This window comes from Mytilus californianus, unplaced genomic scaffold (genome assembly GCF_021869535.1).
Source record: "Mytilus californianus isolate M0D057914Y unplaced genomic scaffold, xbMytCali1.0.p SCAF_2, whole genome shotgun sequence".
Taxonomy (NCBI): Eukaryota; Metazoa; Mollusca; class Bivalvia; order Mytilida; family Mytilidae; genus Mytilus; species Mytilus californianus.
The window spans coordinates 14,772,255-14,800,026 of record NW_026262668.1 but is presented as its reverse complement, the minus strand read 5'-3'; the positions used below and the strand labels follow the sequence as shown (position 1 = coordinate 14,800,026).

At 30.3% G+C, this 27,772-nt stretch overlaps 1 protein-coding gene across 1 annotated transcript; it reads left to right on the top strand.

Moving 5' to 3' along the window:
• The first annotated feature begins 380 nt into the window (after positions 1–380).
• Positions 381–27,297, top strand: LOC127729309 (uncharacterized). The gene is made up of 19 exons (XM_052237047.1): positions 381–501; positions 8,570–8,902; positions 14,605–14,655; positions 14,981–15,039; positions 15,301–15,395; positions 17,112–17,180; positions 17,620–17,680; positions 18,222–18,315; positions 18,740–18,792; positions 19,204–19,391; positions 19,681–20,173; positions 20,524–20,694; positions 21,108–21,248; positions 21,479–21,586; positions 22,111–22,264; positions 22,693–22,922; positions 23,492–23,572; positions 23,850–23,976; positions 24,248–27,297. The coding sequence occupies exons 2-19, from the start codon at positions 8,614–8,616 to the stop codon at positions 24,448–24,450; spliced, it is 2,667 nt and encodes an 888-aa protein (XP_052093007.1). The 5' UTR covers positions 381–501; positions 8,570–8,613; the 3' UTR covers positions 24,451–27,297.
• The last annotated feature ends 475 nt before the right edge of the window (positions 27,298–27,772 follow it).

The window sequence follows — 27,772 nt, the reverse complement described above, 5'->3', positions numbered from 1 at the left end:
TCGTGTATGTAACAACGTATTAGATTTTAGCGAGAGAAATTTATGTATTGCTGAAAAATTATTACACCAGGGTTTTCGATATCATAAACTAGTCAAAACATTTACTAAATTTTATCATCGGTACAAGGACATCATTCGTAAATATAACTCTCAAAAATAACTTAGTTACAGAAACAAATATGTAAAAGATATATCTTTACTCAAGCGAAGAAATAATATTTATGAGTCTATTTAATTATCTCATAATCAGTTATGTATGGCTTGATTGATCCTCACTAATCCGACGAAGCCAAACAGAGTTATCTAAATAGACTATGGCGGGCACCTTGGTCGCTAGAGGTCGCGGTTGTGACGTCACGCACCGGCGCTTAATTCAACTACGATTATGACAACAATGTGTAAATGGACATTATAAACACTACAATTTTTATCGATAATTCGCGGACTTACAGTGTTTTATTTGTTTTAACAAAAGTTTTTAGAATATACTGACTTTGCTAGGTAAGTAACTTTTATTTTATTCATTTGCAAATGCAAAATAAAAAGCTGATTTGAAAATTTTATTTGGTCAGTTTGTCATCGAGTAGCAGATGTTCTTCACAGCAGTCAACCACGTGAGGTACGGAAGGGGGAATTGGTTTTGTGTCGTATAAAAAGACTTGATTTACAGGAAAATTATGGAAATGTTCATAGAAATTTAGATTGTGGTAAAGTAAATAAAACATGATTCAAATGAAGAAATAAAAATAAATATTAGCGGACGTCAAAACTTGTATATCTTTTTTTTAATTTAATAGAAATACCTATCAGACCTCTTGTCTGTGTGATTCCGTATCTGTATCAGATCAATATTCTCAAATTATCAATTTCCGGTTATATTCAGATTCAAAAAGATATTTTCAAAGTGCAGGTATTTACAATGTATTGTCAAGGTTTTAACACTTTTATGATGTCAGAATTTGTGTGACTTGTAAATTATAGTGTATCTAACCCTAGGGGTAATGTCCACTCTAATATTCTGTTTGTTACACCCCTCTATCAACACTTTCCTGACGTCAAAAATGTCCAAAGGGTCAGTTTCTTGTCAGACATGTATTCCTGTTTAACATGTTTATTATTTGCACAATATATATTGTTATAAAAATGTTTGACCATGGCCACGATTTTGTTTCTTCAAAAACAATTTCTATTAAAATGTATTGTTTAGATCTTCAACTGTTATGTTGTACACTTTGGATTACACTTTTTATTGACTGTGGTCAAAATTATCAAAAATAAATACATATTTGAATGTAAATTGACGTTATGACATACATGTACTATTTTCTTTATATCTATCAAGGACGTATGTAAGTTATACGTCCTTGTATCTTTACATTGTATATCAGATACATGAAAGTTACAAGAAAGGGTTTGCAATAAAATGAGTCCTATTGCGTATGGACACTTCATTTTCTGATTTGTGAGTCCAGAGATGCATCATGATTGTACAAATTTGTGTCACGCAGCCCAAATGTCTTAATTTCATAGCAAAAGTTTGAAAATTAATCTATACTTAATGTTATATATTGATCTTTTTGTCAAGGTCTTCAATAATGAATAATAGGAATAAAATGTTTGGTTTTGCCAGGGCCAATTCTTTAAATCTCAAGCTCTTGTTCAATACCAAGTGTTATTTTTACACAAAGTTCTTAAAAGTCGGGACATGATCAGTGTCTTGTATAAATGTACATCATTTCTTGTTATTATTCCATAAATGTAAGGCACCTAGGTGGCTGAGTGGTCTAAGAAGTTCATCTACAGCAATCACTTACTAGCCTGTCAACACTCATGAGATTGTGAGTTTAAACCCTGCACATGGGAAATGAGTTCTGCTTTGATCTTTTAATTGACTATGATTACCAGTTATCCTGCTGAAGGTTAATGGTTCTCTCCAGGCACCCCAGCTTCCTCCACCAATAAAAACTGGCTGTGCATGCCACGCTATAGCCTATAGTGCTGAAATTAGCATAAGTCACAAAATATCAGTCCATAAATGTTGTTTGGATGCACAAAATGTACACATGGTCTGGTTTTGATGTTATTACTGTATAGTAAAACTGTTAAATAGCATCACTACAACTGACAGAGTTCTCACTAAGCGAGTCCATGAGTCCTGGACTCATGAAAATCTGTCTGGACTCATTATTTTCAAAACAGGTGAGTCCAAAGATGCATCAAGATTGTAAAATGTTGTATCAACTGAGCACATATTACATCATTTTACAGTTTAAAAATTAAATAAAAAATTGATGTCATTTCCTTACTCTATTTAATCATGGGGCATGAGATAATAATTTATTTACATGTAGCAATAAAATATCCTCTCACTGTTTAACTCACCTTTAAAATTCTTTAGTGAGAAAGCTGGACTGTAAAACCTGCTGAAAATGCTCATATATATGATGTATAGATTTGTACATATTCACATTGCTTCTTCTTACCATGGAAGTAATATTTAAATATTACTTTCATGTTCTTACAGACCTTTTTTGGTGTCTCAGTTTTGCTTACATTGTGTACAGACATTTTTGATGTATCAGGTTTATTTTGTCCTGTTCCTATTGATACTAATTGAAGGATGAAACATTAAACATGGTTTGACTTTATCCTGTTTCTTTTGAAATTTAAACCTTTTCTACCACATAATTGAATTTCTTATTTACTTAGTGACCCACTCAATCAAGACATCTATTTGAATTGAAGTATCATTTATTCTATTCACAATGGCCTGTTAGAATAGGCACTACAACAGACAAGGGAAGCCCTTTTCTCTATTCAAATTAACCTGTATTGATTGTCATTGTCTGTCCTGTACAGACATTATAACATAATGAAGGAACTTATTTCCTTTATATTAACCTGTTACACTTTAGATTGATTATTGTATGGTTAATTAACTTGGGCTGAATTCTCACATCTTTGTTAAAATTTGGGGTCAAATGTGGCAAATTAATGATAAATCACTTATATTTAGAGGTAATAAAATTATTGTAAATGTAGAGAAAATACAGAAATTAGAATAAAATAACAGTAATTTTGAACATGTTAATTTTATCTAGAAGAAGGTATGTCAGTCAGATGGTCATGTGACCTTTAAATTGACAGTCTTGTGCTGTCAAAATTGCTAAAAAAATCATTATTAGGCATAATCATATTTAGTTGAGTACAACAATGTATTCCCATGAGAAAGTTTGGTGGACCTTTTAAATAGGTAATAAGGAAAATGCAGATTTCTATGAGGATACTTTCAAGTCCATGGTCAGGAATATTGTGTTATCCTGTTCTTTCATATTCCATTAAAGCGGGCTCGGCCTCAATGGCAGAGTGGTTTAAGTAGTTCATAACTTAATGATCAGCAATTACGAGTCTGTCAACACTTAGGTTGTAAGTTGAACTCTAGATTTGGCAGGTGCATTCGAGTCCGATCTTAATTGACTCGGATTGTCACTTTTCCTGTAGAAGGTTAGTGGTTCTACTTGAGCACTCCTGCTTCCTCCACAAATAAAAACTAGCCCCCACAGGATAGCCAATAGTGCAGCAGTGGTGTTAAACACCAACAATCAATCAATCAAATTCCAATAGTGGATAATGATAACTTACAGATTGGGTTTTATGTTTTTAGGGTTTAGGTGAATTATGACCTTGGGGTCTTGGGACTTTTCATGAAAAATTAACATGTCTGGACTTTTTGGTTTTATTGTCTGCAGATTAATCTGGATCTGAAATTTGATAGTTGACTTGTGGATTGGTTTTGGTTTGTTCTGGATGATTTAATTTTCACATAATTATAAGTTTTGGACCTTTCAATTTAGGTTATGTCTGGCTAATAATGACTGTTTATGGACCCTTGTTATGGCCTTTTGACTTATAAAGTTTAATGAAAATTGTACTTGTTTGACCTTATTGTGATGTTATTTAATTTGGAGCTAATTGTTAGTCCATAACTTTAAATGTGTATAATGATGATTTACAGATCTATTTACATTACATTCTCATTAACAATATTAAAGGCTGCAAGTAAGACAATTCATATTACATGTATTGACACATCTAGTCATGGGGCCCTTTATAGCTTGCTGTTCGGTGTGAGCCAAGGCTCTGTGTTGAAGGCTGTTACTACTTTGACCTATAATGGTTTAATTTTACAAATTGTGACTTGGATGGAGAGTTGTCTCATTGGCACTAAAGTCTTTATAACTATGGCTTGTAGTCGTTCACATCAAGTCCTTTTGTCTTTTGGGGATTGTTTTCTCATTGGCAATCATATCACATCTCCTTAAATGTCTAACAATGTAGTGTGCATTTTATAGATTAAGTGTAGTACATGACTTGCATTAATGGGGTTATTGTAAAAAGTTCAATACCACTATGCTTGATAGATTACCATTGACTATGAATCCGCATCAAATAAAAGAGGGAATTTTCTTACCACAAATGCCCTTTCATATTACTTTGAATTAAGGGAGAATGTCTTTGTTTTCTATAATAAATATAATATGATTTGAGAATTTCAAATTTTATCCTAAAAAAAAAGACCTGACACTTCCAAACTTGATTGAATTATTTAAAGTTGTATTTCTGCACTAAGTAATCATTCAATGATTATCATTGGCAGTTACTATTTATATATTCCATGGTAGATTTAAACTCTCATGAAAGGCTAATTCACTGTTAACAAGCAATAAGGATACTTAACATAGAGTGCAGATTCAAAAGACCATGTCAACCATGATAGCAGGCATTTTAGTTATGTTTTAACTGAAAACATAACCTCAGTTTAACCCTCAGTGGACATTTGACCACAAAGCCACTTGTAGATTGATATTAAGTGACTTTAAGTATTGTTGTATTGGATGTTTTAGAGGGATTAAGAGTAGCCAGACTGTTCAATTTAAAGCGTTCCTCTAGGATATGATTTCTGTATCAAACGGTGTCATTCAGGTTGTGTACTCTTGAATAAAACTAGGCAAACATTTATAACATTTTGTCATGATAATTATAAACTGATGGCTATGGGAAAAAAACAGGTCTTTATTCTGAAGTGTAACATGTGTTGTGGAGGTACACTATAAGGACATTGCTCTTAATTCTGGATATAATATTGTGATTAAGATGAACGTGGCTTGTTCTTCAATGCACAAAATGTAAGAAATGTTGCGTGCTGGACATCTATCAAAGAATTCTGCTCACAAACTGTTGCTCAAGAGAATGTCTTGAACTTGTAGTGGGGTGATGTTAGCATTTATCTCAAGTTTTCCATTCCTTTGATGACTGCATGTAGGCCAAACAAAAAATAAGTGTTTGAAATATGGGTAGGTTATATGTTATTGACAGTGTTCTCCCCATGCTGTTTAAGCGCTATCATATTTCAACGCTGTACATTAGGACTTACCGCAGTGCTACCCAATCAAAACACTGACTTAATTTTTCAGATTTCAAAATTATGAGCTTACCTGTTCAATTTCCATCACGAGAGCTTCTGGTTGATTTAAAATTTGTCTGAGTTCTTCTTTTTTACATTACTATTTTAAATATCAGAGGGATCAGTTCATGTCCCTCATTTGATGCCGCTAGGATTATTTCATAGAAAAAAGATCTGTTGATAATATCTTTATTTCAAAAATCATTTATGAATATATGTTTATATGCCCCACCTAGGGGCATTATGTTTTTTCGGTCTGTGCATCTGTCTGTTCGTCCTTACGTCTGTCCCGCTTCAGGTTAAAGTTTTTGGTCACGGTAGTTTTTATGAAGTTGAAGTCCAATCAACTTGAAACTTAGTACACATGTTCCCTATGATATGATCTTTCTAATTTTAATGCCAAATTAGAGTTTTGACCCCAATTACGGTCCACTGAACATAGAAAATGATAGTGCGATTGGGGCATTCCATGTACTATGGACACAATCTTGTTTACTCATAAACTGATATAAAATCAATTTTCAAAACTTTTAGTTGTTGATCATTTTTATTGATCTTTTGAAATTCAAATATGTAAATTCACATATTACAATGAAACAGACATTCAAGCATCTGTATGTTGTATTTGTTAGGATTTTATCACACCGGGCATCCCAATTCCAAATCAGCAGAAGGATTAACCCGAATAATGTCAGTCGTTATATTCCTCCGATTGCTACATTAACATTCTCGATGGGCTATAGGCCGCTAGAGGGCGCAGAATTATTCGAGTTACAGAGGGATCCGAATCTCAAGGAGCAGTTAATGAAAAGTTTGTACCGTGGGTAGGTAAAATATGGATCTGATTCCCACGGAACATTATTCCTCCTTGGGATTAGATCCAGACTTTACTTATCCACAGTAACAAATGTTTTATTAATTGCTCCTATGGATTCAGATCAGGATACCCTGTAAGTGAAGGTTGTTGCAGGGACTAAACTTGGGAATTTCAAGCTGGGAGCCCAGACCAGATATTTCATAATTAGTTTCTATATGTTCAACTGAAATTTACCTGAAAGTTTAGGGGCCCAGCTCAAAATCTAGGAGCCATGGGCGACTGGGCTCCCTTTTAGTTTTGTCCCTGTTGTTGGACTATTTATACTTATATCATGGAAGTAATATTTAAAATTTCAATATTACTTCTATGCTTATATCAAGAATTTAACACTTAAAAAAATATGATTCACACAGGCGTTGGTTCACCAAATGGAGTTTAATTTAAAAAAAAAAATTATAGAGACCTAATGGATGACTTATGAAATTTATAGTCAGAATTTGTATATAAATATCATAATTAAAATAAATCAAGAAAATAAATGTGAATTTAAAAAGACTTGTTTTTTTAGAATTTTTTCCTGCAAATATATAAGTCATACAGACAATACTTGTAATTTACACCTCCCCATTTTGTTAGATATAAATGAATGAAGAATTTTTTAATGTCATTTTCAGAGTTTTGAACATTTTGACATGAGATAAAATATTTAAAAATTTCGGTGACCCAGAACCTCTTCAGGTTAATTAAATAGGAGTAGTAAATTAGTCCCCTAAATCCATGTTCCTGATAATATCTGAAGTTGTATTGTGAAGAACATACCTGACATTCAATTAAGATAAAGAGCTATTATAAAGTTAAAGATGAGTGTCATTTCTTATCATCATGCACAAATTAGATAATAACTTAATGAGGAGATATAGCCTTAGGTTCAAGAAAATGATATGGTACTGATATGATATTATTGTGGTTTTACGACACACATTGGTAAACTAATATATAATATTATGTTGAAGAAAGTGCATTTAAATATAAATGAATTACTATAAATAGAATAATTTACTCTATAAATAAAATGAGATGTTGGTTGTATGACAATAACCAAACTAACATTACCCCAAATCAAGACAGCAACAGGTTAACATTTAGACTTGGATTTTAGAGGGGGCAGGAGGCCCGGTGCCCCTTATGGAGCTTCATATTTGATAAATACATTAATTTTTTATAAGTATCACTCCTATTGTAGCTTACCAGGGTCCCCCTTTTTCAAAATCGTGGATCCATACCTGATATTAAATTTGTGTACCAAGTATTTTCGTAAAGCAGTTACTATGCATGTATATCCTTGGTTGTACCATGTCAAGATTTTCAATCAAACACAATATTATGCTCACCAAAACAAAAAGCTGTGGAAAAAAGTCTGCTTTCTGATTTTCTCAGTCATGTATAACACACCAAATGCACAGGCTTCAAAAGGAATTCTGAAGCCAAGTAATTTCTCTCAAATTAATGCAGATTCAATTTTCAACTTTGATGGGTGCAATTTATAAGACATAAAGAAATAGAATTTTTTAAGATGAAAATGAATGTTTCTGGTCTAGGAATGGTTGGTAGACCAAATACCTGTATCATACAATGTTCATGTAAAAAAATGTACCAATACACAAAAAATTATTTATATTGATGTTTCACTAATGAAGTCTTAGTTGTAAAATGTCACATAATTTGGGATTTTGTGTCATTCAATTGTTCATACACAGATATGCATGTAATTGTTCATGCTAAGACCCCAAGGGCACATGCAGTTTGGAAGAAGCATTGTACATCTACCCAGATCAAATCAGCACATGTTGACATGTGTTATTGTTTAAGTGGTCAGCCTAAGTACACAATGGTTGGACAGTTATCTTAAGATGGAAAGATTTCATACAAAAGTAGAAAGTTTGGTAGGATCTTGTCATAATACTTGTGACAGCATATGTAACAACTTGCACAACCAGATATATAAATCTTTCCATGTTCAGTCTTACAGAAAACTATCAAAATGAGAAGTTGGTATTTTATGGATTGAAAATTTGTAATTTAAAATTGTGTTGATTTGGCTGTTATTTAAACCTACTTTGTAACTTGATGGAAATTATTAGAATGACCAATTTGATGTTTTCACCATTATGGAATCATTTACTGAAAATTTGGATGAAATCTAATCTTCTTTATTTTATCAAATTTTGCATTTTCATATCACAGCAATTTAAAGAAGTTTAACTAATTTGTTTTGATTTTTTTTTCAGATTATGCAGTAACCACCCCTTATAGTCCATATTATCAATCCATAATGGAGCATGTTTATGAAGAGATTGCCAGTCCCATAAAACAGATGAGATTGGAAGATGATGTGTGTAGCCTACAACCAGACAGTTCATATCCACAGTCAAGTTCAACACCAAAGGCCAATCATTCCTGTCCTAGCAGAACATCATCTGGTACTGAGGATTCCCATCCTGGCAGCTGTAGTTCCCAACACAGTAACCAGGGTAGACCATTCAGTGTTCTGGTTCCCAACAACAATCAGAGACTGGTTCCCAAGTCGAAGACAAAACCTCTGAAAGTGTTGCAGAATCAAGGTATACGATTATCAAGATGGAGGAAAATCACATAATTAAATGTCCCCTGTCTTCAAATTCTAATTCTGAAAAATAAGATTTTTTTTTTGTATTTAGCATAAGAAATAACATGCATGTATTATACAAGATGTATATCATAATACACTGAATACAAAATAATGTTACAAGGAAATATTTTCAAACTAAACCACAATTAATAGAACTAAAACACTTTTGCATTCATGAGGTATATTGAAATGAGAAGCTGAACACTTAACATAGAACATTTCATAGAATAATGTAATTTAAAATGTACTGCACACAAAATTTTCAATTTATGAATTCCAATATATTCATCAGTAAGAAGGTAGGCTATAAAATTTTGTATTTAAATAGTAATTACGGTTATAAAGATTTGATTTTATTGTCTGATGATAAGTTTACAATCTGGTGTAATGATAGAGTGGTCAATTTAAATATATCTGTCATTACACAATTTTTAGACATTATACAATTCTTATCAATGTCCACTTCCTGTGTGTAATAGATTTAGAACTGGCTCATTTCTTTACTTGTTAGTGGGTATTTCCTGGATTTTTTATTTTCTGTCTGTTTAGACACCTACTGTGTTAATTTGAACACAGGGTCATTTTAAGCCCATTATGATCTTGTTTTGTGTAGTTGGTAATTGTCATGCTGTTTTCATGTGGCCAGTGGTCACTCTTTGACATTTTTTATGGCCATTATAGGAAATTTTCTGTACTTAAATGTGTACAAATTGTAAAGTATAATTTCATCTAATAAATGTGACATTTGTAGATCAATACAACACCAACTATGATTTGGGGAAAACGTGTGTATGTGTGAGGAAAGGGGGGTGGGGGGCTGAAATAAAAATATAATTATTGACCTGCAAAACATTTGGTTATTTGGTAATAATTGGATATTTCAATAAAAATTTAACATGCATAATGCTTCAGATATTTATTTTCCTTTCTTAGTTTAATGCAAAATGTTGCACAAAATATAAATCATTTATAACAGTCTGTAAATTTCATGGCAGATCTTAATTATGCATGACAAATTCCTCATCTGGACAGTTAGAATAAATAAATTGTATAGTGACAGAAAACAGCTGCAGTTGTCCACACTGGTCATCAAAAATGTCCAAACTAACAACTTTTGGTATAAATATTATCATTTGAACTTTGTAATGATGCTATCCAGCTACAAACTTTTTCATGGTATGTTTTTAAAATGCCTACACAGCAATCTTAAGGGATGTCTTTGATAGGTTTAAAATGGTATTGTTATGCTTTCAATTAGATTCAATTCAAAGGAACTGATTGGTCCTTGGTTGCTCAACATCAAGTGGTCACAGGGGCGGACAAAGGGGACATATTCTGACACTTTGTTCCCCCAAAGTTTCGCTAAATTCAGTATGTCTTATATTTACGCCACAAACAGGTGTAAGGCAGAGTCGATCTTTACAGACCCCACTAATTGACACTAGTTTTCAACAGTAGTTTACAGCTAACATTGTTAACATGTTTCCATAATTATCTGTGGGTTGTGATAATATTTGATAATTTAGATAGTAGTTGAAAGTCCATTCCATGGTTGATACAAATCCCCCTCTCAAGAGAGAGATAGTTACATCAGATTGTTTGCTATAAGGAAATTAACTCTTGATATGGATTAAAGGCATTAGTAATGATCACTTCCTATTGTGAAGTAGTTTGGAACTTGATAACAGTGATTCAAGCTTTGATTTCTTGAAAATAAAATATGTATTATCAGTATTCAAATTTGAATAAGAATTTATTTGATTTTTTACTCCGCAAATTAAGACAGTAGCAAAAATTTATGATGACTGTGGCTTGATTTTTTTATTATACTACATGCATTTTGCTTCTTATGTTGATAGAATCTTTAAAGTAATTATATTTTTGTTTAATGTTTCTGACTTTTTTGATTTAAGAGATGAGTTATACATAAATTTATGAATCTGTCTCCATCCATTCATACAAAGACTAGATGATTTAAACTAAAGATTAAAACTTTGGACTTTTAAAATGACCATAAAATTTGTAAACTGTCAAATTTCCTACTGTGCCTTTTGATCTTACTGGACACTTGACCAGGACATAGTTTAACCTTGTCTTCTGATGGTCAGAGATAATTAGGACAATTAAAGGAAACTGACCATTGAACAGTTGGCAACATCTTTACATTCTGTGATTTTTTTATGACAAATTTGATCTGATCAGATTTAACTGACACTGTATGATTTACACCTTGTGACTTTCATGAACTCCTAAACCCATATAAAATTCTCAAAGATTGTAAAGAATTTTGAAATATAATGCTTTATCAAGCCACACTACCAATACAAATTAGTTGGAATATTTCATCATTGAAACATGAACTTATTTTGACATTGACAAGTGTGAAATGTATAGGTCATTCAAAGTAGACCAATTACCAAGTACAATTTCATGAGAATTTTTACATTAATGGTCGGTCATCATTGAAAATTAGTCAAATTTCATCTGACTTTTAAATCTTTTTTATGAGAACTTAAATAAGTCATAAAAATGCAAACTAGATATTCTTAAATTGAATCTGTAATTTTATATATTGAATGAGTACTGGTCATCTATTCAATTCAAATAAAAGATAACTTTTGACATTAGTTTGGACACTGGTCAACCAAAGTCATCTGCACTTGATCATTATGTGTCAGGTGTCCAGATTGTTGTGTATCTGAAAGTTTAAGGATCTCCTAAACATTTCTGGAGAAGACATTGGTTCATAGAAGTTCTTTAACAATGAAGTTGTTCATGTAAACACAGTCAAATATCACATACCCACATCCCTGAATAATCTAAATTAGATCCATATCTAGAGCTAGCTACAATGTAAAATATTAAACATCTTTTGTTAATTTTATTTACATTTCCATCAGTATATTGATAAATTCAAATGTCTCACCATTGAATTTAAATGAAAATATTTAAATTGAAATGGTAAAGATCAACAGGTATGAGAAGACATTGTGAACAGTTAAATAGATTACCTAAGGTTTATTGTTGTGATATTAAATTGTGGTTAACAACTTGGCATGTCGTGTGACCAACATGAGGCCTTCATTTCTTTATCACCTGAAGTAGATTTTAAAATTTGAATTTTCAATTTTTCAAATAAAAAGCATAACACTATATGAGAGTGAAAAGTTTTTGTTTGTGGGTAATGGGCCACAGGTTAATTTACCTAAGGGATCTTGACTTATTTATGTAAAGCCTCATTATGTAGAGAAATTTGGTGTAAGAGAAGCACAGTGTTGTTACAGATTTTAACATCTGCCTGCTGTCACATGGCTATACCTGACATTATAAAGGGTTTGATGATTTGCTTGAAAACAAAACAATTTATTCATAGTGCCATGTGCAATTTATATTCTTATTCTGCTTTATTTACAATTGGTTATGATATTGTGTCATCATTTTTTGGGGGCAAATAAAAGGATGTGTCATGAGGATTATTTCAAAATCAAATTCAAAGAAATAATTGATTGATAAGATTACATATAATAAAGGTGAGCAGCAGTCAGCATATGTAGAAGATAAAATCTATTATATGTCATTTTATAACCCTAGATTTACCTGCCTAACAAAGAAAGGACAGGTGCAACTGTCATCATGGGGCTACTTGAAGGGGAAATACATTTTATTTGTTATCATGATGTTTATGAAAAAAAGAAGACTGTGATGAGATAATTTAGCAACAGTCCTTTGTGTTATAGGCTCTCTAAGTTCAATAACCTTTCACCCCTGACTATACCACTATGTTTACTAACATTAGCAGCTGTTTTCAAATTTTCAAAATTTCAAATTTCATCATCAGGACATTCCTATACACTTAACGGTTCAGGTGTGTGCCACTTTAATCTAATAATAGGGTGGATTGTCTGCTTCTGTTTAGGAACAGGTGCTCTTTTCCCAAATAGTGAAGTTTGAATTATATTTAAATTTGAAGTCACTGTACTGAATATGCTTTTTATTGTTAAAAAAAAAGTAACAATTTTTTTTATCAAATTGTTGCATTGTATTAATAATAATTTTCTTTCACAAACTTGATAATTTTACGACTGATTAATCCTTACCAATTTTATAATTACTAAGAACATAAGGAAACTGGTCAATACCTGTAACTGACCATTTAAATCATATATGTACATTGGATACAGAGTACGTTATCATAAACAAATTAAGCAGCATATTGTCTCTGAATAGATTTCTTTAAGCAATACTATAACTTTGCAATGAAGCATGATCTTTATACATGTATCAATATTTATTAACACTGTATAATTTTTAATCACAAATTGTTGTAAATGTAATAGATTATAAAGTGAAGTTAAAAGGCTTTCTTGAAGTATTACCTGGTCAACTGTTCAAAGTTATAAAGATATGTAAATATGATTATTAGGTAGATATTTCTGATACTTTGAAAAATTTATTACTTTATAAGTTACAAATTACTGTTAACCTGTATGACTTCAACACTCTAATTGATACTTGACAAGGGCAATAGTTATATATTGCTGATTTCTGATTAAATTTAATCTTGAACAAAGCCACTTGTTTGATAAATTCATACAAATTTGTAAACTGAGGACCCTCAAAATTATAAAACTTTATGATTTGGAGGTCTTCACATATTGAAAATGTCACTCATACAAATTATAATTTGTTGAACTTTGGCATAAATATAATCATAAAGTGTCATGTATTGGTACTCAAGAAAGTGTCTAAGTTTACACCTGTGTTAATTTCTTAGGTGATCAACAGGTGAAATATACAAGTTTAAAAATATTGACCAATCAAAATCCTTCATTAATCAGAAGTATATGATAATTAGATAAAATGTAAACAAACATCTTGCAAGTAGCATATGATCTTATTATGGAATTTTGATGTATTAGTTGGAAGTGATTTTAAGATTTTTGGATTGCACCTATATGTTTACAATTGAAATAAGGATATTTAACTCAAGTTTATGAAATGACAAGAAATTCTTCAATGATGGTGAATTATCTAAATAGTGAAATTAGTGTTTCGAAAAAAGGAATGTTAACTAAAGGTATGATATTAGTCTTCAGTTAATGTAAAATATTTAAGTTTAATATTTTTAAGATTAATTAAGTCACTTTTTAGTAGAAATGTAACCTTTTAAAAATCCATGTTTATAAATTATTGTACAGTGCATTTTTCTACTAAACGAAATGATTTGTTTTTCAGTGCTTAACAAACAGTTGAAGCTATCAGTTTTTAAAAACTAAAAAAAGGTTTTTGACAGTAAAAAAATAGTTTCAAACATAGAAAGAGACATTATTCTTTCAATTATTTAAACTTATTATCAATAAACTTGATAATTTTTGTTCATTTTAGACAAGTTAAGTAATTGAAATAATTTGCCCATCATCTTTAAACTGTGCCCTGTCGCCATTAGTCCTATCTTAAACAATGTTAAAGACTTGAAATGGTTGTACATGGGTTTAAAAAAGTGGAATGTTGCAATTAAGAAGCTGTGCAAGAAAATGAAGAGAATGAATTGAGCACAAGGATTTTGTATAAAAATACACATTTTGAATTTAAATCAATATAGATTTACATGAAATAATCTGATTTTAAGTAAATCAGTTTTTTTTCTTTTTTCAGGACAGCTAAAGATTTCAGCCTATATGAATTTTGGACTTCTAACTGTGCATGGTAAGCTTACTAATTAATTAGTATGTTTTGATAGATATCCTGCTGTCTTCTTCAGCTTGGGATACTAACTGTCTAAGCGAAAGTTGTTTTGATAGATCTAGAAAGTGTCCTAAAATAACTATGATGTAATAGATTAAAAGGATTATATACTTCAAAAACTGATTTGATTGTTAATGTAGCTTTATATGAAGCATCTTCAAAGACAGAGAAGTTTATGCACTTACTTTTAATTTATTTTGATAAATTTAGATAAGCTTCTTTATTGTGTATTATAATTATCAGGATTATTTTTGTACTTAACAAAACATTGAAATTATATTTTCAGTTGTACAAGGAAGACATTTGTCCTCAAAACAGAGACCATTGTGCGATTCTTTTGTCAAAGTAAGTTAATTATAATCAAAGGGAGATAAGTCAAATTTAACTTCAGCTTCATCTGACATTGTAAATAGAGATCAAAAGAATGAAATGATAAAAGCTTCAATGATGCATTGATTTTTCTTTTTTACCATTTTATTAAATATCTAAAAAAAAAACAACAAAAAAAACAAAAAAAAACGTTGAATTGTTTGTGTTTAGTTTTAAAATATAATTTAGCTAGAACTGTATGTGCAATGTTTATATTTTAAACATTTTGTGTCATAGATGTCCCTGATTCCTGATGACAGTAAGAGATGTAGGTGTAAAACTGATGTTAGAGGAGAAACCAACAACCCGTTATATGATGATAAATTCTCTTTGTAAGTACTAACAGACAATTTAAATTTGCATGTTTTATATTATGTTTTTCCCCCTGGTTATTACTTTAAAAATGTCAGATGCTCAAAGCAGTTATGCCATTAGGAAAGGCTAAAACAAGTTACAACAGAAAGTTATAGTTGTCATTTTACAATCATTATAATGATGAATCAGTGTCACTGTAATTTGCCTAGCCAAGTCATTTGCATATTTCTAATTAGTTTAATAAAGTTAAGGATAAAGAATGGGATAACAAAAAAATGATAATTAAATTTATATGAACAAAATTATTGAGGATTATGAATTAATGAATAATGGATTTCCAAACTTTTCAGTTTTTTAAGGTATTGTTTGTACAGATTTTTAATAATTATTAAAGTATATGGAATAGAGATAATATTATTCCTTTGCAGATTAACAAATGAAAAAGTATAATATAAAGTATTCTAAGTTATTTTAATAATTTGAATGTTATGTAAACATGACAAAGTATAAGTTAATCTGACTTTGGATCATCAAAGTAGATTTTACCTATAAGATTCACACCTTGGATGTTTACATGATCACAAGATTATCTTAATCCACGGACATGAAAGACCTTTCTCAATGGTAGCTTCATAATTCTATAGAAATACATGTAATAGTAGAGTTCTATTGAATGACAAATTATCACGTAGTCTTGTGTTGATAACAATTACTTAAGTGGAGGAATAGAGAGAGAAATGTGGCTTTTGTGTTGTTTGTTGACTCTGTATGTCTGCTACTTGATAAATATTAGAAATTTGTTTACATAAAAAGTTGGCTTTGTATTCTGAAAATTTTGATCTCCAGAGAAAACATACTTTTATTACCAATTTTATTTGTTTAAAAAAATGATGCATTTAAGTCTTAATAATATATATATAAATAGATTTTCAAAAGAAAATATATTACAGTGACCTTATATGTTTTTAGTGTGCTATTCAACCATTAATCTACAGATGATATTAGTCTTATCAAAAATCATACCAAATCTCTTTATTTTCAAATTTGTTCAAGTCCAAAGATTTTAATACGCCATTAATATGTACTTTGTCCCTAGAACATCTGAAATTAACTCTTTCCCACATCTGTTTCCAACATTTTTATGTTTGAACCTGTTAGGAATTAAATGGTCAGTCACTTTTTAATCCCTCTGTATGATTCCCACTTGGAGATATTGAAATCCATTTAACATTGAATACCAAAGATTTGTCCTTCCATATTAAGACTATAGCCTCCTGCTGCTGAACCATGTTTTAAGCTTATTACAATAATTCTAAACATGTAGAGACAAATTAAAGCCCTTGGTGATTTTTAGACATTTGATTCAGAGTTTTATTACATTGTTTCTAAAAGTCTGGCCAGCATTTATAAATTTGATTTTCAACAACAGCTGCTGTTAATACTGAGATGGACATTGTAAAAATTATGGATTATTATTTAACATCAAAATTTGAAATTGAATATAGTGAATATATATAAAGATAAGAAATATCAAAATGGAAAAAAAGGTTTTGAAATTGATATTTTTTTAAAAAAATTTTGAACCTAGAGAGTTTTTTTCATGTAAAAAATATTAGAATGCTTGAGTTCTATATGAAGCTTTCGTTTGGTACATTTTAAACAAATACTATGACTTATTTAAAAAAAAAGTAAGTATTGACTTGAACTTTGAAATTTTTTATTTCTCCTTTCAGTGAGCTTTTAGAAGAAGACTATCACAAGAGATTATATATTTCTGTTTGGAATAAGGATCAGTCCACAAGGTAATTTTATCTTGAATAACTATCAACATTTTTTTCTTTCACAACCAATAATTTGTCACTATTTGGTAGCAAATGTCAATAGATATTGATCTGCTAAAAGATATTTATCAGGTACATTGAGGATAATTTGCAAGATAATTTCTCTTTGATCTCACATGTGTGAATCTTTGATCTTTATCGATTGAGAACAAGTAACAATGCAGTGTATTATTAACACAGTTAAGAATGATCGAAAATTGAAATTTTGTGAATAAAATTGACACCTTTACAAGACTTTAACTATCATCAAATTGAAACTTTATTTAAAATCTATTTTACAGAATGGACACATTTAGATTTTATCAGGTAAATGGGCGCAAATTTGTCTTTTGAAGTTTTTCTGACTTATTTATGCATAGTTACACTTTATTTTTAAAAGTTAATTATTTTTGATTTTTAGCATGTGTGAATTTCTTGGGTGCATGTCATTTGGAGTCAGACACTTGCTGAATCCAAACAAGGTAAGCTGTAATTATATACGCCCCTTTTTACCTTAAACTGTATTTAATTAGGTTAGACTAGAATATGTGTCCCCTGGGCAAACAGACATCCAGTTGAATATTTCATATTTTTGCCACATTAATTTTTGTATGTCATGAATGAGAAAAGAGTAGGAACTTTCAGACAGAGACAAACTACATGTATAGAATTATTTACAAATTTATAATTTAGCCTAATTTAACATTGGAGAAATTATTGTTTCCTTTCTTATTTGGATCTATGTTATAAACATTCATTGTCATGGTTAAAGATATTATGATCTGATTATTTAGCTTTTTATTAAACAATGATAAATAGAAATGGTCTATGACTGTCAGTAAAGGAGGGAACCTCTAAGAAAATTACAATACATGTGATCAGTACCTATAACTTACGAGATATATTTTGAACCTTTAGTTTTTCACATACCTATTTTAAACTAAACTCTACTGTTACCAGGATATCTCTGTAAAATACTGTGATATTAGTTTGTAAAATTATTTTTTTTTGTGTATATTCTAGGATATTACTGGTTGGTACTACTTGTTAACAGAAGAGATTGGGAGAAAAAAACATTTACAAGTATCAAGTAAACAGAGATCTCTGCAAGTCAAACGTAAGTCTTTTACATGTTTGTTTACTGTATATAGTCACAGAGAAAGTTTAAGTGAAAGATATCGAGAGTTTGAATAAATAATACTCAGCAGTGCTTCTTAGAAATGGCAACACTTTAAAAGAAATCTTAAGAATTAAAACAATTTTATGAATATAATGTTTGTGAAGTGACATTCAGTATTGAATATTCACCAAACTTCATTATTTTGTACATTATGATTGATTGATGTTCAAGAAAAGTAAGTTATTTGAAGTACATTTGCAAAAAAATGATGCATACCATGATTAAGAAAAAAATATTTAAAAAAAATCAAAAATGCTGCATGAAATAAAACAGAAATTCCTTAGAATTGGTTCAGAAAATAATTATAATTTTTTCCAATTACATGTATGATTGTATTAAGATTATATTTAATGGTTTACAGATCAGCCAGTCCCACCAGTTAACCAAGATGTTTGGGGAATGGAATCTCTTACAGTGAGTAAAGTTATCTCCCTTTTAACATTTGATAGAATCGGTGTTGTTACAAGAATTATTTGTAATCATTTATTAATACAAATTCTATGATTTAATATGTAAATGTATTTTACTTACAAGTTTCTCTGGAAGTGTTATAAGTGTGAAAGAAAAATAAACAGAAAAACAATTTACCAGTAGAAATATTTGAGCAGAATGATAACAATTTAAAAACTATGCTACAAACGATTGAAAGGGGGGTTTTAAGGCCCTTGAAGTTAACAGGGCATTGATGTAAATTTTTACAGCTTTTTAAGTTCGTAACAATACCTGTATCCATGAATGTTGTAGAATTGCTTTTTGAATTTTAAAACTAGTTGTTTTTAATTTATATGTATTGTGTACTAAATGCTTTACAAATTATATTTTTAGATTACATTGGAGAGAGGGAAGCATGGTTATGGATTTTCTGTTGTGGAGGAATCCCCTGTAAAAGTAGGAAGAGTTGACCGAGCTTCCCCTGCTGAGACAGCTGGTTTATATCCTGGGGATTGTATCATCAAAGTCAATGGGCAGAATGTGTCAAGGTCACAGGCTGGCAGTGTGGCAAAGCTTGTCAAGTAAGTATAGTGAATAGAACATTACCTTCATGCAGATATTTCAATGAGTTGGTTAAAATTTTAATATTTCCCCCTGGACCTTCTTCGAAAGTTTACTCTAACTAAGATTTTTCTTTCTGAATTAAACTGAAGAAAGGAAAAATAATAAATTTAGAATTTGACTTTTTGAAAATATTTCATCTGTAAAGATATATTAAACCCAACGGAAGTTAGGCTATAATCTTAAGCATTAACTGATGGACAATTTGTTGGGTATTTAAATGTCAATATTTTGTTTTTCTTTTAACAGAAATGGAGGACAACATCTCATCGTAGAAGTTCAAAGGTTAAAACAGGTTTCCAGCGAAACATTAGATAAGACTGAAGTCAATAAACAACCTTCTATGTCAGCCTATGATTATCTTCCCATGAGAGAATTACAGAATTACCAGAACTACAGAGCTATGCAGAATTACCAAAACAATGACTGTAATACCTACCAAAACATGCATACTAGAAAGCTTACAGACTTCCCTAGGGTACCAGTTCATCAGCAGAATGTTAGAGTGACAGAGTATCAGAACATAGGAGGACTGGATTATCCTATTAACAGGGTACCAGATTATCAGACTAAAAACTATGTTGCCATGAGAAACACACGTGATTGCCATGATGGATCTGATGCAGACTACTCCGATAACGACTGTAAAGAGAATGAATTCTCTGTTGACGAGGGGATTTACTCATTACCGAGTAACCTGATAACCAGCACACCTCTTCCACTTCTCTGTAATGGCTATCAGGTAAGGACCTTATTCCTATGGATAAAAAACACAGTTCTTGAACAGTTCTAATCGACAATTTTTCAGGGAATTTATATAAAATAATCTGCAACCATGAAACATGATTTATTTATTTAGTTGTTTGCTTGTAATATTTTCAGATACTCCCATAAAAAGTTTTAGTTTAACTGTTGAATCTTAGTTCAGCCTTGATGTCATATTTTGTAGTATAAACATGTATCATTTTTTTGGTGGACACTTTTAAAGGCAAGAATCTAAAACAAAAATAACACCCAAAATCTTATATTGTTATGTGTGTAGAAAAAAGTTAATAGTTGTGTAGACATAACAAAATTTATAAACATTTACAGACTGTGCAATCAACAGAAAAGAGAAGACAGGAAGCCATTCATCGTCTGCTCACTGTAGAAATGGATTTCATTGACCTGATGCATGCTGGGATGCAAAGATACTCAAGACCTTTACGTCACTGTATTCTATCTCAGTTACAACACTCAGCACTTTTCCAAAATGTTGAAAAGGTAAGTTTTATCATAATAGTAAAACATCTGCTTATGAAAAGGAGATCAAAAATTTACCTTCATTCTTTTTTGCTGACATCTTTGACAAGGAAAAAATGTCCTGGGAATGTGTCATATTTGAGATAACTTCCCTGTGGAAAGTACAAATTTTATAAAATCTAAAGCAGAAATCATGATAACAACTTCTTTAAACATTAAAAAATGTTAAAGAACTACAATAATAACTAACTTCACATGAAAAATAATCACCTTCCAAAATTTCCAAGAAATGTTAGCTGGCCCAAAAAGTTTTCTTATAAGGAATTTTGAATTATGATTTTCAGTGAAATAAAAAAAAAATTGGACCTTAGACTGATCTTAATTCGGAACATTTTATGTACCTAACTTATAATAACTTGGCTTCTTTATTATAGTTGGTCACAATATCAGAATATCATGTAAAACAGATGCAGGATAACATGAACTCATCAGACACAGACACCAGTACATCAGTGTCCAGTAGTGATAATGGTCACCAGTTTGTACAACATCTCTGTATGATCTATCAATCAAAGGTAAGTTATATTTCCTTAAAACTTGTTAAATTAAATGTTTTTATAATTGCACTCTTCAAAAAAGCTGTTTCTAGTATAAAGTAAATAAAGCCTTTCTACATTATTTTTTGTAATAATCTTTGAATTCCAATCGCATTAATACCATTTATTACAGTAATCTTGATTAGCCATGATGGACTTATGTATTATATATATTGGATTGATATATATTGAAATGCTTTGTATTTCAGGTGAATATGATCTGTCAAGCTTATGATTTGTATGCTAGAGGAATAGCAGGAGCCAATCATTCACTAGCCGAACTTAAAAAAAATCCAGAATTTATCAAGTTTGTCAAGGTAGGTCAATAAATGTGTTAAAATTAGAATATTATATTTGAAAACAGAAATACAAAATGGCTCACCATCATTGCATTTTGAAAAATAGCTTAGCAGCTTTGTAATGATATCAAGCATGTGATACTCATGTTTTTAAGAATTACTGATGTATACAAACTAAAAATAACATGCCATATCTGATTTTTGATGCAATTGAAACAGAAGATTAACAAAAATTAGTTTCAATTTCACAATCCAAACAACTGTCAAAGCAGCTCCTAATTAGAAATTTTTGGCAGTCAACTCAAGCAAAAAAATGTTAAATAGATTTTTCGTGAGACAGATTTATAAAAGTTTTTTTCAAACTTGTTTCTGAATCCCATATTTGAATTTCATGTAACATTGTACTAATTCATTGTTATAATTTTTCATTAATAAATACTGTTTAAACTAATCAGAAATTGAGAATTTCAGTATCTGTTTTATTCTTTTTTCGAAGTTTTAAATAACAAAGTCATACTTACATGTATATTGTTTTCTTTTAGGAACCAAAACTGCAATCAAGTCAGCCATCTATCAGTGCCTTTATCTACAGACCTGTACAACATGTCAATGAACTATACCAGACACTTAAAGAAATCTTCCTTAATACAGATAATCAGAGTCGAGACTTCCAGGGATTAAAACATGTTGTAGAAGGTAGGTTATCCTATAGTTTTAACAGAGCCATCATTTGTGAACAGTGAAATCTTTTTTGAAGAACATACTTCAATCAAAAGGTCTATTTTTTTGTAACTTAAAATTTTTTGTGAAGTATATGTATAAAAAGAGATGAGGGGAAAATGCCATTGGAATATAAAAATATATGATTGATAAGGTCACAAAACAGACATGTAGAGCTCTTTTTCTGTTGTCCAGTTATTGACATGTGCCAAATGCTGTTAAATTCTTTGACTAGTTATGAAAGAATTTAATACAGTAGTTCAAAGATCTGACATAAAAAAACAAATTTCATATATGTGTAGTATTAAATGCTTCAAGTTTAAAATCACCAATGCTTATTAATTTAATATCCAAAAAGAAGTGATAATTTCACAATACTATATTTTATTCCTTCTCTATTTTAGTTTTACAAGAGTGTGTTAATGGAATCTCAAACTACAGCTGTGTTGATCGTGTTTTAAGTCTGTCGTCATTAACCTCGTCATCAGCTTCCGAAGGTCACAAGTCAAGGTCATCCAGTTCTGACAGCAGTAGTTCACATCCATCCAAAGTTCCAGTTTCCTGTTCTTTGAGATCGATGGATTCTGAAGTAATGAGGATCCAGGATAAACTGGTTTTCCCACCAAATGTTCCTGTAAGTATATTATATAACTTAATGAGTATTTCAATAAGCCCCTATTGTAAATATAAATAAGAAGATGTGGTATGAGTGCCAATGAGAAAACTATCCATCCAAGTCACAATGTGTAAAAAGTAAACAATTATAGGTCAAAGTACGGCCTTCAACACAGAGCCTTGACTCACATCGAACAGCAAGCTATTAAGACCTCCTCATTTGAACAATGAAAGTGGTATAAAAATGTGAGTGGATTCTGTTAGGGGTTTGTGTTTATCAATGCAATTTGAACTGAATTTTTTCATTCTCATCTGTCGTTTGTTCCTCGAATGAAATGTTTTGATATGATACACTCAGGATTAATAAGATCTTAAAGGAATATTATATAAGATTAATTTGAAGGGAAAAAATGTGGTTAATAGTTAAACATTAAAAATTATAGAAACAATAAATTGATTTCCATTTTTTAGAAAATGTTAAAAAAAAAATTGTTTTAAAAATATATCTTTGAAGGCAAAAGTTTTTGATTTTAAGAAGGAATTTGCTATGGTGGACCATTTTGATAAAATTCAAACATTTTTTTCTAGGTGTTTCAGCTGTGTAAAGAAGAAAGACACTTGATTTATGCAGGTGAACTGTTTAAATGTGAAGGCAACCAGTGGATGAAGGTAAGAGTTATTTCCCCTTTCTGTAATTCACAAAATTTTAAATTTCAATCTGAGGAACTCAAAATTTATAGTTAAATCCAAGATTTATTAATAAAGTGGAAGACTATTGAATAGTTCTTTCAATACAAGAGTATATATAAATTTTTATAAGTTAACAGTGTTTGGAGAAGTTTTTATTGAGTTTTTAATTGTGTACAGATAAAATTTCAATCAAATCTTTCATTGTTGTGCAAATGAATCTATTGTAAAAAAAAAAAACACTTTCTTTTAATTACAGGTACATGTGATGTTGTTCTCTGATTTGTTGGTGGAAACTGAACATGACCGTGATGGACATCTGAAAGTCATTCATGAACCACTTAATCTGAAAGACTTGAATGGAATTGAGGCTCTGAGAAGTCATGGTAAGCACATTAAATAGCTGTATATGTTGTTTCTCTTGTCCTTTGTACTCTGGTGGACAGTTGTCCTATTGGCAATCATACCATGTCTCCGTATTATTGTATTATATGTGTAAATTTTAGAATGAACTATTTTATTATGAAAGTTTGACTTCTTAAAAATAACTTATGATATGATATATTAATAAATAAAAGTAATAACAAATAATATTTGATTGTTAGTCTGCCAAATATATTTAGCATATTAATTATTTGATCTCTATTTTTTTGACAGGTACAGAGTTTGTTTTACATTTCCTGTTGAGAGATTTTGCCACCAATCAGATGAGACATGCCAAGTTAATATTCAGAGCTCCCAACATGGAACAGAAATTTACTTGGAAAAGTTTACTAGAACAGAAAGTGACATCTGCTGGAGGAACACTGCAACACTTCAGTTCTATGAGTGATTGTTCAGAGACAGGTGTGCTGATCTGAACAGACGTATCATGTTATCTCCCTTGATAACATTTGGCTCATGAGTTGTCTCCCTTGGATGACCTTTGCTAGATAATGTGTTATCTCCCCTTTATAACACAGCAGATTTAGTGTGTGTGAACAGAGAGTGCTGTTCCAGTGACAAAGACAGACTATCAGATAATTGAGGAGGAAGATGCTGGATTGAAAAGGCAGAATTTCATGAACAACAATTGTTCTGACTAATGTATGCAGCAGAAATGGATGTAAGATCAAAGAAAACCTGAGAATGTGAAATACAATACTTTTTATTTATTTAAGCAATTTTGTTTTGTGCAGTTTGAAAAATACTCTAAGTTTAGTGTAGTCTGTATAGTTAATGAGAGAAGCTTGTGACTGAAAACTGATTATTAGAACAAAAAAATCTACAGAAGGTGCAGTAATTATTGTTCAAGCTTACTATTTGCATGTTATGTTTTGTGTGCAGTGTGTTATGTTTTCACTGTATATTTGTACATTTTTTGTGCAGTGTGTTCTGTTTTCACTGTATATTATTTGTGCAGTGTGTTCTGTTTTCACTGTATATTATTTGTGCAGTGTGTTCTGTTTTCACTGTATATTATTTGTACATTTTTTATGCACCATTAGTGCTATATATTAACTCATGCACAGATTTGTTGTACAATTATTTATTTTTCACAAAGCAATAAATATTTTGTGTTATTACCTCTTAATTTTCTACTACCTCTGTCCCTTACTGATGACATCAACTATATACAATATTTTAAAAAAAACATTTTGTTGCTTTCCAATTTTGTAGTTTTGTCTCTAAAAAATATTTTGTAGGGATACATTTTTGTGGTCCCAGTTTGAGAAAGAAATGTTTCATTTTAGATTTATTTCTTATTGGGCTTTTCATTTCCTAGATAAAATCTATCCATGAAATATTGAAATTAAAACCCAAATAAAACATTTTGCTAATAAGTCTCGAGGCGCTTTCTCTATTTCACAAAAAAAAAAAGAAGAGATAAATGGGGACCAATTATAGTTTGTGAAGAAACACTGGAATAATAACCAGTTCAGTAAGTCTGTAGTCAAACATGTATTGTGAAATTAGATTGTGACCGTGATACCCTTTAATACATGTACCATCATATTGATAAACTAGTAATATGATTTATCACTGAATTCTGTTTTCAATAAAAAGAAAATTTTTGGGATTTGTTTGATTAACTGATCAGAGAAGACACAAAGTACACAAATGTACTCGTAAAAAATTGGTAGAAGATTTTTATAAAATAAACACAAAAATTAAATTTATCAATATTTTAGTTTTGCGCAAGGCAGTAGATCGGCATTATGTTTTTCATTCTGTGCATCCAGGTTAAAGTTTTGGTTTCAGGTAGTGTACCATGAAGTTGTAGACATGTCAACTTGAAACTAAAAACATAGTACACATGTTCTTCATGAACTTTTTAAAATAAATGCCAAATTCAGGTTTTGACCCAAATTTTTTCTTGATTTAATCATCTTATAGTTTTGTTTTCCCTGACATACTATATATATGGCTGTCTTGGATATACAAAAAAGAACGACATGCATGAAGTATTTCATTTGTTTAACTAGTCAATATTAATTTACAATCTCAATTTTAGTTCGTTTTTTCACTAAGATTGTTATGAAAAATGGCAAACATATATTTCAAGCTTTTTGTTGAAATATGAATTTGTCAGTCTCCTATGAGATATCCCACAAGGAAGACTCTTCTATAATCAACCATCCATGGAATATTAATTCAGATCTTGTGAATCACAATTAATTAAGAGGTCTTCCCGCTATTTCTGCAATATCCCTTTATATGGTAGATATTTTTTCTTATAACTTGCATGTATGCACAGTTTTAAACAGTTGTGTGTCTGAATATATGATATTTATATCAAATCATTTTACTGAAGTTTTCTATTATTAATGTTTTTGATTTTAAAAAAAAACATTTTTAAAGAAAAAGAACTAGAATAGATTTTTGATCAAGGAAATTTTTAAAACAAAGAAAAATATACTGATACATATCAACAATGTTAAAATTCATTAACACATATTTCTTACCAAACTTCTTTAATTGTTATAGATGTTTTTATACAGTTTTACCTGACTCATTTTTGATAAGTTTTATAATATAATTCCAATACATGGTATGATCATTTTTGATTTTTTAATGGTTTATGTTTTATAGTACGTTTACTTATTGTGTATGTTTCAGTTCTGAAGGTTTATATTAGTCAAGTAACTGACTTTAAGTGAACCTCCCTGTGTTGTTAGGCAATACCAAAAAAATCATTTTTTAGCTCAGGGCACTTTAATTTTTTTTTTCACATGTCCGGGATGCTACGTTTGTGTACCAGAAACTACATGCTATGACACCAAAGAAAATGCTATCTTAGTCACATGTTTTTCAGTACTTCATCACGTTGAACATCAAATAATTAGATCTTTAAACCGTTCAAAAACATTTTCAAGGTTGGGATTTGTTATGTGTGAAGGATACCTAAACTTGGAATAATTTACTGCCATATTTTGCTTATTTAAAAGAATAAAAGGTCAATGCAGCAGCCATTGAAAAACATGTGAAATGCTAAATTTTTTGTCGAATTTAAAAACTTAAATATGTAAAAAGTTGCTTGAAATACTTACTGAAAATAACACTTATAAAAAGATTTAAAAATTAAAATGTAAATTATTTTTTTTGAAATAGAGTTTTGTACTTTGATACACATGATTTACCAAATGTGTTCATATTTAAAATAGATTTAGAATGTTATGTTATTTAAAAATGTTCCAGATAAGAACAAAGAATAAAATTTTAAAGTATTTAGATGTTGTTTTTAGTTTGCTGCAAAATGACATATTTTCACCGTGACATGACAATACCATTACCCATCGAAAAAACACATATACTTTAAAAACCAAACCAGAAATTACAAGAAAACTACTGAAAACTAAAGGAAAAGCAAACCAAGGTTAACATTATCTGGGACTTTTATGCACAGGTCTTTTAAGAGATGTAGACCCATCAAACACAGCAATTGTCTCCCATTGGTATAATGATTTCCCTTTTTTGTGATGGTCAAAGGTCAAGGTCACCTGATATCATCTATGAAAAGTAACTGAAAGTGGAACATTTGCATCAAGCATGCCCATTTAAGAATTTTATTATATGTTTTACATGCTTGAGTAACTTAATTGTGTCAGAAGATGTGATTATTAGCATCAAAGGTCATAATTTACCTGAGTTCAACATCCTCACAAGTAGCTTTGACCTACCAGATATCTATTTTTTGTCTGA